This window comes from Solea senegalensis, unplaced genomic scaffold, assembly GCF_019176455.1.
Source record: "Solea senegalensis isolate Sse05_10M unplaced genomic scaffold, IFAPA_SoseM_1 scf7180000015833, whole genome shotgun sequence".
Lineage (NCBI taxonomy): Eukaryota > Metazoa > Chordata > Actinopteri > Pleuronectiformes > Soleidae > Solea > Solea senegalensis.
This window is the reverse complement of record NW_025321470.1, coordinates 466-17003: the sequence shown is the minus strand read 5'-3', so window position 1 is coordinate 17003 and position 16538 is coordinate 466. Positions and strand designations below refer to the sequence as shown.

The 16538-nt window shown below is 39.3% G+C and overlaps 1 protein-coding gene across 1 annotated transcript; it reads right to left on the bottom strand.

The window, feature by feature from the left end:
• Positions 1 to 217: 217 nt before the first annotated feature.
• Positions 218 to 16198, bottom strand: LOC122762605 (tissue factor-like). The gene is made up of 5 exons (XM_044017791.1): positions 16036 to 16198; positions 14701 to 14807; positions 5007 to 5185; positions 3346 to 3511; positions 218 to 2200 (listed from the first exon to the last, which is right to left on the bottom strand). Exons 1-5 carry the CDS (start codon positions 16155 to 16157, stop codon positions 2055 to 2057), a joined length of 720 nt encoding a protein of 239 aa, XP_043873726.1. The 5' UTR covers positions 16158 to 16198; the 3' UTR covers positions 218 to 2054.
• Positions 16199 to 16538: the final 340 nt, after the last annotated feature.

The following is a 16538-nucleotide window of genomic DNA, read 5'->3' as shown; positions in this document are numbered from 1 at the left end:
TGGGATCCAGAGATTTCCAAATAATCAGTCGTGGGACCAGATTTAATTTTACTGTTTTCTAACCTGAGTTGAGATTAATTCAAAAGTGTTCGTGTTAGTGAACCTGCCAGCTTCTAAAGCTTTTTATCTGATTATTGATAAATTTGGGCTCAGTTCTGTTAAACATCTCATTCTGTTTTCATTACTGCTGACATTTATTTACTTGGTACTCCTTCAATCATTTTGTATTCAACTACTTTAATAACAGTTTGTGTAATTGCTCACATGATCAGAACATTATCAAACGCAGACAGTGAAATAGCAATATACAGTAGTTTAGGAGAAAGACAGAGGAGGTGAAGTTTGTGTGTGTGTTTTCTATGATATACTGTAGGTGTATGCACTTTAAGAGCCATGGTTGAGTGAAAAGACGTGTCGGCCAATGAAAAGTTATAATGCATTTGCGTGTGATGTAGTATGTGATGTGTTTAAATGTGACATTCTGTGTTGGAAAAAATCAAAATAAAACTCCATAATCGTCACATGGTCATTTGATTTGTGGTTAGTGTGAAGTGTGTGTGCTGTGTCACACTGTGTGTAACTTCTTTTCTCAGATAGACAAAGGAGGAGTGAGACGTTCAAGTCTTGAGAAAAGAATAGAACATTTTGATTGTCGTTGCACAAGAATATGCAACAAAATCTGCAAGACAACACCTTAAAAAACACAGAAATCTATCATGGTTATAAATACACAGCGGAACTGACGTTCAGCAACTCCGGCACTGTGTTTGCATTATACATTCTTATTCTGTGCCAATTGGGAGACATTATTGTTGAACGTGATGATAAGAAAACAGCAGGATGTGGAGCATGTGAACGTGTCTCGTGTTTTATTACGTTGTCATCCTTTTAACCAACAAAAGTGACTGTTGTGAGACAAACTACGCACACTAAAATCACAATGCACATGAAAAGATTTGTTTTCTTGGACGAGTTACATGATCAGCTGCAGTGTGGGGGAAATCTTTGCTGCAGCAGACCTCCAGTCCAAGGAAGAGAATATAGAAAAGGGAGACAGAGGTGTGCCTCCCTCCCTCAGAACTTCAGATACTCTCCATATAATGAATTACCATGTGAGGACAGAAGTAAGTAAATGTATGATTGTTTTTCTGAGCAACAATTACATATGCATTATAAGCTAACATAGTTGTGGTTTGATGGCTCAAGACAAGTTCTCGTAGTGGTTATTTGTTATATTACACCTGTAGTGATATACCTTTAGTCACAGTGGAATATGAGGACAAGCATATTTAGAAAAAACGAACATGAGGTAAGATTTGTGGACAAAGATGCGACATATACTGTATACATGCAGTCTGGCATTGAATCAAGTCCAGTTGAGCCTGCTTGTGATGAACATGTGCAACCTTTTCTCTAAAGATATTACATTCCCACATGATTAAACTGAATTCTCAACCATGTCTCATAAAGTTGTTCTGAAACTTCTGAAAATGATTCAGACATGATGCTGTTTTTTGAGGCACCTTTAGATGAATTTAGGAAATGGGAGTGATGATAAACCTTTGTAGTTGGGTGTTTGGGCAAGGAAATAAAGAAAGAAAGAAAAATCTTTCACAAATGTGGTGGTCTTCTATTTGGTGGACTCAACAAACAAATTACAATGTAAAATACTATGTCACTATTATGATGTGTCCTTGAAACATCAGTGAGAATGCAGTTTAGTTGTTGGAAAACAGGGTCATGCTGTACATGTACATGATGATGCTCCGACGATTGTGGGTCCAGAGACAATATTCAAAAATAAACATGTAGAAGCAGTGTTGAAAAGGTAGATATAACATAAGTTTAGAAGTTTTATAGCGACATCACAGCTAATCTGAACACTCACTGTCAAAGTGCGTGCTATTTAGGACCAAATACCAAATACACTTGTAAAAAACGTTCCTATAAAAAAGGGCAGGAGATGGAAAATGAAGGGAGACGAGCACCCTATATTAAAAAGAACACCTAAAAACACATTTACACATTTACACACTAACACACCCACACACACACTAAGCAGGTGCTGATAACTGAGCTGTGTAGGGGGCTTTGTTCCTCTGTTTGCGTCTTTTGCAGCAGAGCACCGTCACAGTGACGATGACAATGACAACGGTCAGCACGATGAACACGGCACCGACCCACGCTCCAACGCTCAGCTCTGCAGGAACAATCAGAGTCACAGGCACACACAGTTACATGTCACTTCACAGAACCACATTCCCTGAAACTAGGCCCCCATTTATCAAAGGTTTGTCTTCTTATGTTCTTTAACTCTTGCTTCAAACATTGTGTATATGATAAATGGTTTGTATTTATATAGCACTTATCTAGTCTGCTTATCTAAGCTGCTTTACTTTACAGAGCCGGGAATTGAACCCACAGCCTTCGAGGTAAAGGACAACACGCTCTACCACTGAGCCCAACCTTTGACCAAATTGTTTTTTTTTATATATATAGATATTTTTCTCTCATTTCCAAATACTGACTTTATACAAAAAATAAAAAATGTACTTTTAATTTACTTTTTTGTAACATCTTCCCAGTTTTCCCTTATATGCTTAAATCAATCATTTGACAGACACTTTTTTACAACCTGCCAGGGGTGGAGTTCAACTTGTGACCGTGATGTCTGTGCACACGGGGTACGGGTCTTAACCACAGAGCTACCCCACCCCAGTCACTATCACATCTCCCTATTAAGTATCGTTATTTTAATAAGGAGGATATGCACATAAAATATTTAATTAAAATAATGCATCATTTAATTTAATTAAAAAATAATAAATAATAAATAATTATTTGTTTGTTGTATTGGTACTTTATGCACTTGTCTTCACTTGCTCTGTAAATATGTTTTTAAATAAAAAAGAGTTTGTGCATGTGGGTGCTTTTTTTGTTTCTGTGCAACAATCAAATCACAACACAATGGAAGCATGCGTACTCCACTGCAGTGCCTGTTTAGGTCCAGTAGATGGCGACATAGGTACATGCAAAAAGTGCATATGGAGCACTGACGCTTACATCACATCATCCATTGTGACTGTGATTGTGTGCTGTAACATTTTCCATGTTGTGATTTGATTTGTGTTGCAGTGAGACATCATACAACTCTGGAGACTGACACACACTGTGGTCACTGCGCTCATCACCTTCTTATTAGTGCAGTTACTGCAGTGTTTTTGTAGTATTAGCCAAAGATTCACCATATTTTATTTTAGCTGTATCTTAGCATGTACCAGTTCTGTTACACTGCAAATGTGTTGTGTTGTGTTGTGTTGTGTTGTGAGTGTGGTGTGTGTGTACCTTGCAGGACAGTCTTGTGTACTTGATTACACAGCTGTTTACTCCAAGCTCCTTGCTGGGTGCTTTTAGGTCTGGAGGGGATGAAAGCTGCGACCATGAAACAGTAACTCTCTCCTGCGTCCAGCTGTGACACCTCTGCCACACTCGAGTTAGATATGACGTCTCTCTATCAGATGAGAATGGAACACATCACTCATGTGGGATGCAATACCAAAGGACTTGCGCCTAAATAGGAATTATTATGATTATTTATTTATTTATTTAACTCTAATTCAAGTCTATCCATTCCTATCATTTTGTTCATCTAAGAATGTGGTCTTTTACAAACGAGCCTATCTTCTAAGTTATCTCAATGTATCCTGAAAATAAAGTTATCCTCACTCTACCAATACCTTGGAAAGAGGGGACTGTAAATGTTAAACATCAGCAATAGCATCTAATGTTGAAGTTCAGTAGCAAGTCAGTAGTGATCAATACAGACCATTAGCTACTATTACTCTGTGAAGGACAATTCAATCCAGTTTTAGCATGTACCATGTGATCACTCTTTGAACCTGTTTAACACGTTTTTGACATTTTCTGCCATTAAGAAATTACACAAAACACACCTTTCTTTTGATAATCATCGACATCGACAGTAACCTATCAAACCGCTCTATTTCACTCACCTGATGACTCCATTAATTAGCCACGTAACATAAACAACCATAATGTGTTGACAAAGGGAATACTCACAAATATTTAAAAATAAACTATGATATTTACATGCAATAGTCATATCTACGGTGGCCCAGAAGACACACACATGTCTCTACCTCCTCAGACACTGGAACATACTGTAAAAAAAACAACAACCCACAACTGTTGACGATCATTCGTGATTTTGCTTTTGCATTCACGTTGAGTCTTCTGGGCCACCGTACATGTGGCAAAGTGGATCAACTCAAATACTGTGTTGTAATATACGGAAGCGTATTGCATTAATTTGAAGAAAAAACATTTTTGGTTTGTTGTTGTTTTTTTGAATAATTTTTTTTCCTGTTTTTCTGTCTAATGTGTTTTCAATTAGTTTTTTTTTTTCAGTTTTTCGTGCTAATTTTTTTCCCCTCTTGTTTTTCTGAGTAATTTTTTTCCTTGAATTATCGAGAACTCTCACGAGAACCTCCAACCTGCAAGTGACTCCCATATTTTCTTGTGTCTCTTGAGTCACCACGTAGCCAGATGCCTGAATGCATTTCAAATGCATCATCTTGTATCCATGGAGCCGTATCTGTCCATCTGATCATGGAGAATCATTGCTATGTCTAACAGATCTGAATGAGCTTTCCTTCTGAACAACCGCAAAGTCCTCAGGTGCCTGCGTAAAATCGACAAACTAATGGTAATACCATCTATGTGACTTAAGGACAGGACTATCTCCCAGTGTCTTAAACCCAGAGCAAAGTAAAACTTGATTAAACTAAACGAGCCGTCCATGTTGTTATAAATCGAACTCTCAATAAAGGAATGAATGTGTTTATTGTTTCAAATGTGCTCTAAACTAGCACAAAAATGTAATGCGCTTCCGTAGTAATAGGATTATTTCAAAAGACTGACACTTCTCTGTGATCATGGTTATGCTTCATTCATTCAGGTATTCAATGAGAATCAGAATATTCTACCTTGCCTGTGCTTCCAGACTTGTAGTAGCTGATCTTGTACTTGAGGTCATTTTTCAGGATGTCTCTGATGGTGAGCTGCTTCCCATAGTCATGGATGCTGGTGAGAGGATCTGTGATGTTGACAATGACTGTGCGCTCATCTTTAGCTGCCACGGTGAATTTCACAGCGCTGATGTTACCTGAGGAAAGCAGAAATATTGATGTGTCTCGCTGAGGGGTGTGAATGGGTCACTGACACTTTGTGTGTTCACAAATGATCACAGCACCCTTATCTGTCATGGTGGTGTAGCTCAGTGGTTAAGACCGGTCGCAAGTTCAACTCCACACCTGGCAGGTTGTATTCAATTCCCTTGTAAGTCGCTTTGGATGAAAGCGTCTGCTAAATGACATGTAATGTAAACATTTGACTGGTGGTAGCAGTGACCTGCACAGAGTAAGGTAGATAGAGTGACAGAGCCAGGTTCATACATTACTGTGGCAGAGATATTTTATGCTTCTTTTTTTAGATTTCTGCTCATTCTGAACTTGGTGGCTGAAAAACGTTATTTAAAAGCCTTTTAAACCTCCTCCTGCAATTGTTTTAGATGACAGCTTTGACCTGAGCTGCCATCTCATCAGATGAGCACAAACGCTCAGCTAAAGTAACAGAGAGCTGAGGCAAGAGGCAGAACATACGTATCCGGGATAACCAGAATCCATTGAAAGCGGACCTCCTGAGTTCTTCTTGAAGCTGCTGTGTGAGGTATTTAGGAACATCACACTGCCCTCACCACCAGAACTCTTACTCTTACTTATGGTCCCAAGTAAGCTTAAACGCAAACGAAAACACCCTTCACATCAAAACAAGAATGCAGACTATTTTGTTCGCCTGCGTGAACACACAGACAAACAGGCAACTTTCATGAGAAAAACCACAAAGGTAGACAAGAGTTTTGGAAAAGATCCATATCAGTAAGAAATTTGCGTTGCAACTTGATGAAAAAAAAAGAAAAAAACACGCACAAACACCAACTATATTCACTAGACAGTTGATCTGCAACAACCATAGCGCACACGCACACACACAATATAATCATAACATACTGAAACATTTATTGAATTCAGACACGTTCAGATACACATTCATTTGATTATTAAAAAAATTAAAAAATTTAAATAATAACAAAAAAAAAATACTTTTTTGATATTATCAGGGCCAGCAGGGCCTTCTCTGTTGGCCCTGACAGCCCACCACTGCATATACATACATACTCATACCGAACACGTAAATCGCCATCTCACGCACATACATACATCTACATACAAGCTGTAGTATTGCAGTTTATCAGATAGACATGCTAATACATAATACACAGACGAACACGTCACAAGCGCGTAGACACATACACACACATCCACATACAGGCTGCAGTTTCGCACATAGGCTGTCAGACAGGCACACACACACATGCAAACATGGGAGCGCACATACACCCTGTGTTAGACATCAGCTTGTGCACATGCACAGAGAACACACACAGGCTACACTAGATAAGTAGATATGGTTAATAAGATGAATACACTCAGGCTTGTCACTTGGAATGTGCGTGGAATCGGCTCGAAGCATTAAAAACATAAAGTCCTCAACCACCTAAATAGTCTTCAAGCAGACATTGTCTTACTACAAGAGACTCACCTCGCTAAGTCAGATTGCCAGCTCACCTCATCACAATTTCCCCACATATACACAGCAAGCTACAACTAGACAGAGAGGAGTCGCCATCATGATCAATAGAAAATTAAACTTCACACATGAAAACACTATGATAGACCCAGAAGGTAGATTTATAATACTTCACTTATTAATCAATAATACAGACTTCTGTATATCTAATGTTGGGGATCAGCTCATTCAAGATGGAGTCACATGCATCTTGGATGGAGACAAAGAGTGTCATAAAACTCAGTCAATAAAGATCCCTTATCTTCCACACATCAGTGGGAAACCCACCTCAGTGGTCACTGACATGTGACCCCATGTAACAGGCAATACAAAAGCCAGGTTTCCCCGCCTTCTCTGCTCTTCTCTTCGCTCTTCTCTTCTCCACCTCACCGGAGGACACAGGCTCCTCTGCTCTCCCCTGCCCTTTTGGGGTGCAGGAAGGACACAGACGTCAGCTCTTCGACTGAAGACCCTTCAGCACAGAGCTTAACAAGCTTCCAGCAGCAAGAGACCCTCTCTGCTGATCTTCGAGCAGGCCCGCTCACAGCAGCCTGCTATCCTCCCATCAGAGGCAGCGACACCAGAGCCTGCCTAAGGATCAACCAAGGATCCAGAACCAAGTTAGCTCCAACTAGCTAACTTGTGAGGAGGAACCTGAGCCACAGACACCAGAAACACAGTCAACCATCTACTGTTCCTGGACCAACAGACAGCAACTCAAAAGGACACTTTTGCATCTTTTAAGGACTTGGTAACGTAACTGGGCCTAGCATAGCATTACACTACTTGGCTAAGCATAGATGAAATGTTGTACTGAGCTTACTTGCTCACATAAAGTGTTTGTGTAATGTCTAGATTTAGGTTAATATGATGTTAGTGATGTCTATGCTTCTTAGCTTTCAGCTCTAGATGTGCATGCTTCTAACCTCTCATCTAACCTGGCATCTCAGCTTACAAAAGTAGTTAACCAAGAAACACAGCAGCCATGCGGTCAAGAAGCCATCTTTGATTCCGCCATCTTGTAGTTTCTTTGTCAACCGCCATCTTGAGTTGTAGTCTACCTCCATCTGACTTGACCATTTGACCTGCACACACACAGACTCCCTCTTTCTCTCTCTTTCACACACACACTGTATATAGTTACATTTTGTAGATATTCTTGTTTAAATCTTTGATGTCTTTTTAATAAATGTTGTATAATATATACAGTCTGGTCTGATTAATACTGCACAAGTGTGTATATTGCCAACCTCTTCCCTGTAGAACTCCAATCCTTCAATTCCCCTAACTATTGATGTAGTATTGTGATTTATCAATTAATAAGTTAAGTTAATTATTAATCATAATCCAAATTGGTAGTCGGCTTAATTTATGAGACTGTTTTTGGAGGTTATGAATTAATGGTTCATTCAGAACCGATTGTTCTCCTCTGTTTGAGAGGAGTGGTGCCCCGATTCGAGTTTGACTCAACTTTTTATAAGAAATTAATTATTCCATAATTAATCAATTATTAATATTCTAAATTCATAACAAATCACGCCCCTAATCCCAACACTAACATATATGGTCCTAATGTTGATGACCCCTCCTTTTTTCACACTTTCTTCTCCTCACTGTCCACTCACTTAGACACAACACTGATAATAGGAGGGGACTTCAACATGGCACTCAACCCAGAACTTGATAGGCTCAGTAAGGCAAGAACAACACGGAACTGGCACTTAAACAATACATGAGTGATGATGGTCTTTGTGATGCTTGGCGCTCCTGTCGTCTAGCTGACAAAGAATACACCTTCTTCTCACCTGTGCACAACTCCTACTCTAGAATTGACTTCTTTCTCACCAACAGCTCAATTCTATCAGATGTCACAGACACTCTGATTCACCCTATCACCATTAGTGACCATGCACCAGTTTCACTAAAGATAACTAATAAGGCCATCACACCACCAACCAGAAACTGGAGATTTAATACGTCATTACTAGATGATCCAAATTTCATTAAATACTTTGAAAAAGAGTGGTTAATACTTCTAGAAACAAACGACCTGCCAGGAACACCCCCAGGTGTCCTCTGGGAAGCAGCAAAAGCAGTTATGAGGCGTAGAATAATCTCATAATCCTCATTTAAAAAGAAGAAAGAAAACTTACTGGAATTAGAACTACAACATAAAATAAAAACATTAGAGACTGCTTATGCTGCATCCCAAGATGAGAACTTACTAAATAATATAAGAAAATTGAGACTTGAATTAAACAAAATAACAGAAAGAAAAACGCAGTTCCAACTGGAGAGATTACGCTTGGAAAACTTTGAACATAACAATAAATCCAGTAAATACCTAGCTAACCAACTTAAATTAAACAAAGAAAAAACAACTATCCACTTCATAAAAGACTCAGACGGTAAACTAACCCATGCACCGGAAGAAATAAATAACATTTTTAGAGATTTCTATAAAAACTTATATTCATCATACAATAACTCATCTAGTACAGACATAAAAACATTTTTAAACTCTATAGATCTACCAAAACTTAGTAGTGAACAGGTCAAGTCTATGGAGTCCCATATCACAGTAGCTGAACTGAAAGAGGCCCTACATCATATGCCAAACAGGAAAGCCCCAGGACCAGACGGATTCCCAGTGGAATTCTACAAAACATTCTGGTCTATACTAGCACCAACATTCTACAATATGATAATAAAAATCAAGGAACGTAACATTCTTCCCACACACATAAATACAGCACATATCTGTCTACACCTCAAACCTGAGAAAGACCCGTCACTCCCTTCCAGCTATCGCCCCATCTCACTCATAAATGCAGATCTTAAAATCATCTGCAAAGCCTTAGCGAGGAGACTGGAAAAAATCACCCCCTTCATAATCCACCCAGACAAGACAGGATTCATTAAGGATAGACATTCAACTAATAATACACACAGATTAGTAAATATAATAGACTACTGCACAATACATTTAGAGCAGCAGTGGTTTCACTAGATGCAGAAAAAGCATTTGATAGAGTAAACTGGAAATTCCTACTTGCCACAATGGAAAAATTTGGATTCGGAGAAAACTTCATCTCCTGGATCAAAATGTTATACAGTTCCTCCAGTGCCTCTGTGAGAACAAATGATCAAACTTCTCCAAGCTTCACCCTCCAGAGAGGCAACAGACAAGGCTGTCCACTCTCTCCATCACTATTTGCCATCTTCATTAAACCACTCGCAGCGGCTATTCGCACAAACAAAAATATCAAAGGTATTCAAACAACAAAACTACATCACAAAATAAGCCTCTATGCTGATGATGTATTACTTTTCCTCCAACACTCACAAAGCTCTCTTTCCGAGACTATTGCACTTCTTAACACATTTTCAGCCATATCAGATTACTCGATAAACTGGGCAAAATCGATCATCCTACCAATCAACCATGACTTCAAATCATCACCATCCTGTCCTCTGAAATCTGGAAACATTAGATATTTGGGTGTAAATTTTTCCTCCAGGCTGTCAGATCTAGCATAATTAAACTATACACCACTCCTTAAATCAATAGAGGATGACCTCCTACGATGGAATTCCTTACCTATATCACTTATATGAAGAGTTACCACCTTAAAAATGATGATCTTACCAAAAATGACCTCTTCTCAATGATCCCAACTAAACCCTCAGTAATCTGGTTTAAATCATTAGACTCTGCCACCACTAAATTCCTCTGGAAAAACAAACTAGCACGCATCAGTTTAAAAACCCTCCAAATAGCAAAAGCCTATGGTGGTCTGGAACTTCCAAACTTCCACAACTACTTTCTTGCAAATAAGCTTCACTATGTCCAAAAATGGATTAAACCCAACCCACTGGACAGTCTGTGGCTAGACATTGAAGAAACACTCTGTAAAGAAATTCAAATCTCCGATATGCCATTTATAAGCAAAACCATCAAGACAGTGCTTTAAAAGCATAAATATAAATACCTCCCTGTCAGCCTGGTGGGAATTCATCAAACTCACTGGGTCCTCGCATATCCCATGTACATTTACCCCAATCTGGAATAATCCAGAAATACTACGGAATAAAGAAAAAGGTATAAGGCACCTGGAACAAATTATCCAAGATAACAAATTCATTAAATTTCAAAACTTAGCGGAACAATATGGCATTTACAGAAACACATTTTTGATTATCTACAAATAAAATCTGTAATCCAGACGAGGTTTAAAACCAGTAAATTGGATCTAGAACTACCTCCAATGATCAAACTATTTCTAAACCTTAAGTCTCCCAAAATGGTGTCTAAAACACACGCACTATTGACTAAAAACTATTGCACAATCTCGTTGCCAACCACAAAATGGGAGGCAGACCTATCCATCAGCCTAGATGAAAATTTCTGGTTACAAATATCATCTAACACATTCAAAATAATAAAAAAATCCAGACCTACAACTAATACATTACAAAATCTTACACAGAATACACTACACAGGACAAAGGATGTTCAGAATGGGGTTCTCACAATCAAATATCTGCACAAACTGCAACGAAAACACAGCAGATAGCTATATGGGTGCATGCTATATGGGTATGCACACCGGTATATACATTCTGGTGTAGGGTATGCGAGGACCTCTCAGCATGTCTCGAATACACCATACCACCTTCCCCCACGCTATGCATACTAGGTGATTTAAACGGAATACATATAGACATGAAAAAATCACACATACTAATCACTGGCCTAAGCATCACCAAGAAAACTATCCTCCTGAATTGGATAAGCAAGAAAAACTTATGTTTAAACCAATACAGAAATTAAATTTTAGATCACATCTTTATGGAGAGAATGTCTGCTTCCATAAAGAAACAATTACCTATCTTTGATTTGACCTGGGCACCTCTAATTGATTATATTTCCTAGGGCAGGTTGGTGACTGTGTCTTCTCTGGTCGGTCTGTGGTGCTGCGGGCCGTGCATCTGGGATGCCGGGGTTATCTGGTGGTCTGTGTGGGTTGGTGGCCCTGGGCCTACTGTCCCTCGGTGGCTGTAGATCTGCCCTGGCGGGGTGGGCCGTGGGCTCGGGCTGGGCTGTCGCCGTGCAGTGGGCGGTCTGGGGGTGGGGCTCTGCTCCCCCGGTGGCGGGCTGGCCCTGCCCTCGGGCGCTGGCAGGCTCTGGGTGCAGGGATCCTGGGCCTATGCGGCCTGCCTTGGTGTGGGATGGATCGGCCTCTGTCCCGACTCTCTGTCCCTCGGGTCGACCCTGGGTGGGGGGCTTCCCCCTCGCACTCCTCCGACTGGCCCCCTGTGGAGGGAAGCGTTGCAATCCTGGGGGTGGTGGCTGTGGGCCTCTCCTGACCTGTACGGCTGCTGGGGGCGCCCTAGGCGCCTGGATCATTTTCAGCCTGTCGCTGGGGACTGGCAGGACATTGGCACAGTCCCCCACCCAGATTCCAATCACACCTAATGACAACCCCACACACACACACACACTCACACACACTCACACACTAAGATAAATTAAACTTAACTGATATAACTGTTGCAATTGTTAACAATTACTATAGAAACTGTACCTAAATATCAATCTATTGTTGTCTATGTTTTGTCTTGCCAAGTATGTTCTGTATACGCTAAATAATTTCAACTGTTTAATGTTATTAACCTGTTACTAACACACTGTCATCCTAAAGTTGTCTATGTTCTGTCTTATCAAGTATGTTCTGTCTATTTTATATAATTTCAATTCAATGTTACTAACCCATGCATTATACTGTTGTCCACCTCGCTCTCTCTCTCTCGCTCTCTCTCCCTTTCGCTCTCGCTCCCTCTTGCTCTCTTTCTCTCTTTTTTTTTCTCCTTCTCTCTCTCTCTCTCTCTCTCTCACCCCCCCTCCCTCCACCGCTCACTCCCCCTCCTCTTGTCAGTCCACTCCCTGTCCCCCTGTCTGGTCCGGCTGCCCACAACACCTAATCATAAAACAAATAAATAAAAATACTGCAGTTCCGGGTATCACAGACTCGCCCTGCGCATAACAAATCTGTCCGACACCACAAGGCATGCAGTCAACCATATTACATGTCCTGGGTACTGGACAGGACAGGTTAAAAAAAACAAAAAAAGATTGTGTCTGATGCAATCTGTGTGAATGTGTGAACTTCTAGTAGTGTTAGTTATCACAGCTGGTGGTCTGAGTGGTCGGTTGTGTTACAGTAATGCCACTATTTCTTTGTTGTCAGTTACATATATGTGTTATTAAATAATATACATACATATATACATATACATATATATATATATGTATGTATATTATTTACTGTTCATGTTGTGTGCTATGGTTAAGCATAGTGAGAGCTGTTCATTGATGGCTGTTTTTGTTTTGGTTCATTCCAGAACCACGCACCACATCACTTTGTGAGTTTATACTGGAATGAAGCAACGTAAAAGGGATCAATGTTTCCTGCTTCATTCTTATACAAGTCTTGGGGGAACATTCTAGACTGTGTTCTAAGAGACACACACTACGCGATTGCAAACCAGGGAAGCCAGCTACAACTTTCCAACCTCCATCACAAAGTCAAATCTAATTATTGTTGTTTATTATTTTGGAAGTACTTTAAGTATTTCTATGTGTATTGTATAGTTGGATTTGGATGCACTGTGGAAATGAGATGTGTCAAATTTGTGTCATTTGTAAGTGCTTATTTTTAGTTTTCATGGTGCTATAAAATAAAGAGAATTGCTGTCGAGACGCTACATTCAGGTAAACGGAATCATTGAACTGAATCATTAGAATCAGTGAATTAAAAAGATTGAATCAAAAGATTTGCATGACCACAACAAACTCCAGTTGTGGTTGAGCTCACGGTTGCCGGCTTTCGGCAGTGCTCTCCCTAAATACACCAGGCTCCTCTGTTACATATTGAGATTTTGAAATTTCCTTGTGATTCATGAATGACACAAGCACAATGACGTGCCTGAATAATGAATGCTTTGGATATGAAGTAATGCGTCTGATGCTAATGATTGAGCAATTCTCTGAGGGTTAGCACATCATCGGCCGGACAGGAGCTCATTCAGATGATTCAGCAACAGACTGATCCATCCACACTACACCACAGAGCCACTTATATGGATTTGATTTCATTTGAGATTAGAAATATATATCTATAATAAAAAGCGGGGGTCGTCTGAACTCTCAATAACCACACATCAATAAACGGAACGAGACGTGAGTTAGCCGGTTCAGGTAACCACCGCTTTCCACTCATTTTTCCACTCTTTTTATTATCAGCGTAGAATAAGGACAGTGGAAGTCTACCAATCACAACAACATGACATCATTTCAGAGAGATGAGAGAATGTGTTACACCAGCATCGAAGCGTGGAAGTAACAACAAACATACGCGTAGTATCACATCGTAGTTCACGCCACACATGAGATTTGTCACGATGAGAAGTGATAAAAACTTATCGCACCTTCCAGAACGTGCGTGAATGCTGTGAATGCGTTCACAGGTTTCGAGTAAAAGAGCACGCTCAGGTAATCACTTCATTTATAATAATGGCTGCTTATCCAGTTTGAAGTGTAAGAGTAGGAATTACACTTTTTTTTTTTTTTCAAGGCAACAAAATCTGCCACAACACTAACTAACACAGTGGTCCGACTCTCCCATCATCAATACAAGATTGCAACACTGGACGAAAATAAATCTTGTGACATTGCAGAAGCTTATCGACACATTGCCACAGTGAATGAGTGCCGTAATCAAAGCTAAAGGTTATTGGAGTGTGTGAACCTTTTTTTTGGCCAGGCAGTGTATTAACATATTATCTTCAAACCCTGACAATGAGGAGAGCATACATTCAATTGGCCACATCTTCTTCAAATATTTCCAGATTTCCATGTGTTTGCGTGACACAAGCTTAGAAACCACACTTTCAGAACTGCGTGTGTGTGTGTGTGTGTGCAACACCTACTCTGCTTGTGGGGGTTGAACTTTGGGGAGTATGTGTGAGTTAACTCCTCCGGGTCGCTGTTATAGTCCATGGTAACATGTTCTGTTTGAATGTCAGCATGGTATGTCCTGTCGAACACACACAAACACAAACAAGGTTTGCAGCTATGTGACACCACATGCATTCATCATGATATGGTATTCTTAAACATGAGGTTTTGAACATTTGGCACATGGTAGAATTTTTTGACTAATATCAGCCTCAGAGGTTACCGCTTGCTCTTCTAGCTATTCCAGACGTGACATTATTAATAGCTAATGCTATTACATCTCCTACTGCTGCTGCTTTTAAAGGCTTTTGTTGTGAAGAGATCATTTGTTACTGAGGCTAAAGACAAATCCGGCAAAGTACCAGAAATAAGGAAATCAGGAATGTACAGTTGGTGTTTTTTACATTAACCTTCTATTAAGTGAAGGCAGATAATTATTAGGTCATTTTTATATTTTATTTGTTTTATTTATTTATCTCTGATATACAGCACTTTGTTTCAGCTGTTGTTGTTTTTAAAGTGCTTTATAAATAGAGTTGGATTGGATTTATATATTCGACTTTAACCTGCTAGTTTACTGTTGCCTCAGCAAACTTTATTTTTAACCCACCTTGTGAGTTGTATCCTGCACTGGAGTCCAATTTCTGCAGTGTGATTTCAAGTCAATTTCTCAAAGCATAACATGAGGATTCAAAAAGAAGGTTAAACTGAGGTTGCTCATATCATATTACACCAAAATAAGTTCAACAGCACAAGTTATTTCAACCAGTGCCAAGAAAAATATATGTTTGGTTTAATGTAGGGATGGAAAACATCTGGCCTCTAGCAACATATTGCCCATGAGGCAAATTATGCATTTAAAAAAAGGCCATGAAAGACAATAAAACCAAATCTCAGGCTGTAACAGGGCCACAATTTCTATTTTGGAAAAGCACAACTTATAGTTGCAAGTTTGAAACAGTATCAAAGCAGCAACATTTATTCTTTAAGATATTATGATTGAATGATGTTACTAAAGCATTAAACAACAGAAATTAAATTAAATTCTTTCTTAGAATCTGGAGCAAAGGAAAACTGCTCCCCGGAGACAAGAAGCAGTGTGTTTGTTGGATTTCTTAAACCACAAGTGATCTACTTGCATGACAACACTAAAAGGAAAACACATGGCAAGCACCACAAGCATTGTTGTACCACTCCCTCACTCAGGTGACAGATGTTGACGAGCACGTCAACATCTGTCACCTGACGTCACGTTATTTTTTACATATATATATTTATATAATAATATAATAATAGTATGTTCCTACTTGTCGAACGGCCTGAGGGAGTTAGTCATGTCACATTCCGTCTCTGACACTTGGCTGCAGTCATAGCATTCAAGCCAGTCACTGTCGTCACTGAAAGTCACATGACAAAATACTTTGGTCATGTGATTTTCACAAACAGTAATTAAAAAAAGTGGTTATTTGACTATTTTTATGTATTACAATCTTACACAACATTAACTAAAACAAAACATTAACTAAAACACTTTACAAACTAAAACACAACATTAACTAAAACACAACACTAACTAAAACACATCACTAACTAAAACACAACATTAACTAAAACACAACACTAACTAAAACACATTAACTGAAACACAACACTAACTAAAACACATTAACTAAAACACAACACTAACTAAACCACAACACCAACTAAAACAAAACATTAACTAAAACACAACACTAACTAAAACACATCACTAACTAAAACACAACATTTACTTAAACACAACGCTAACTAAAACAGATTAACTAAAACA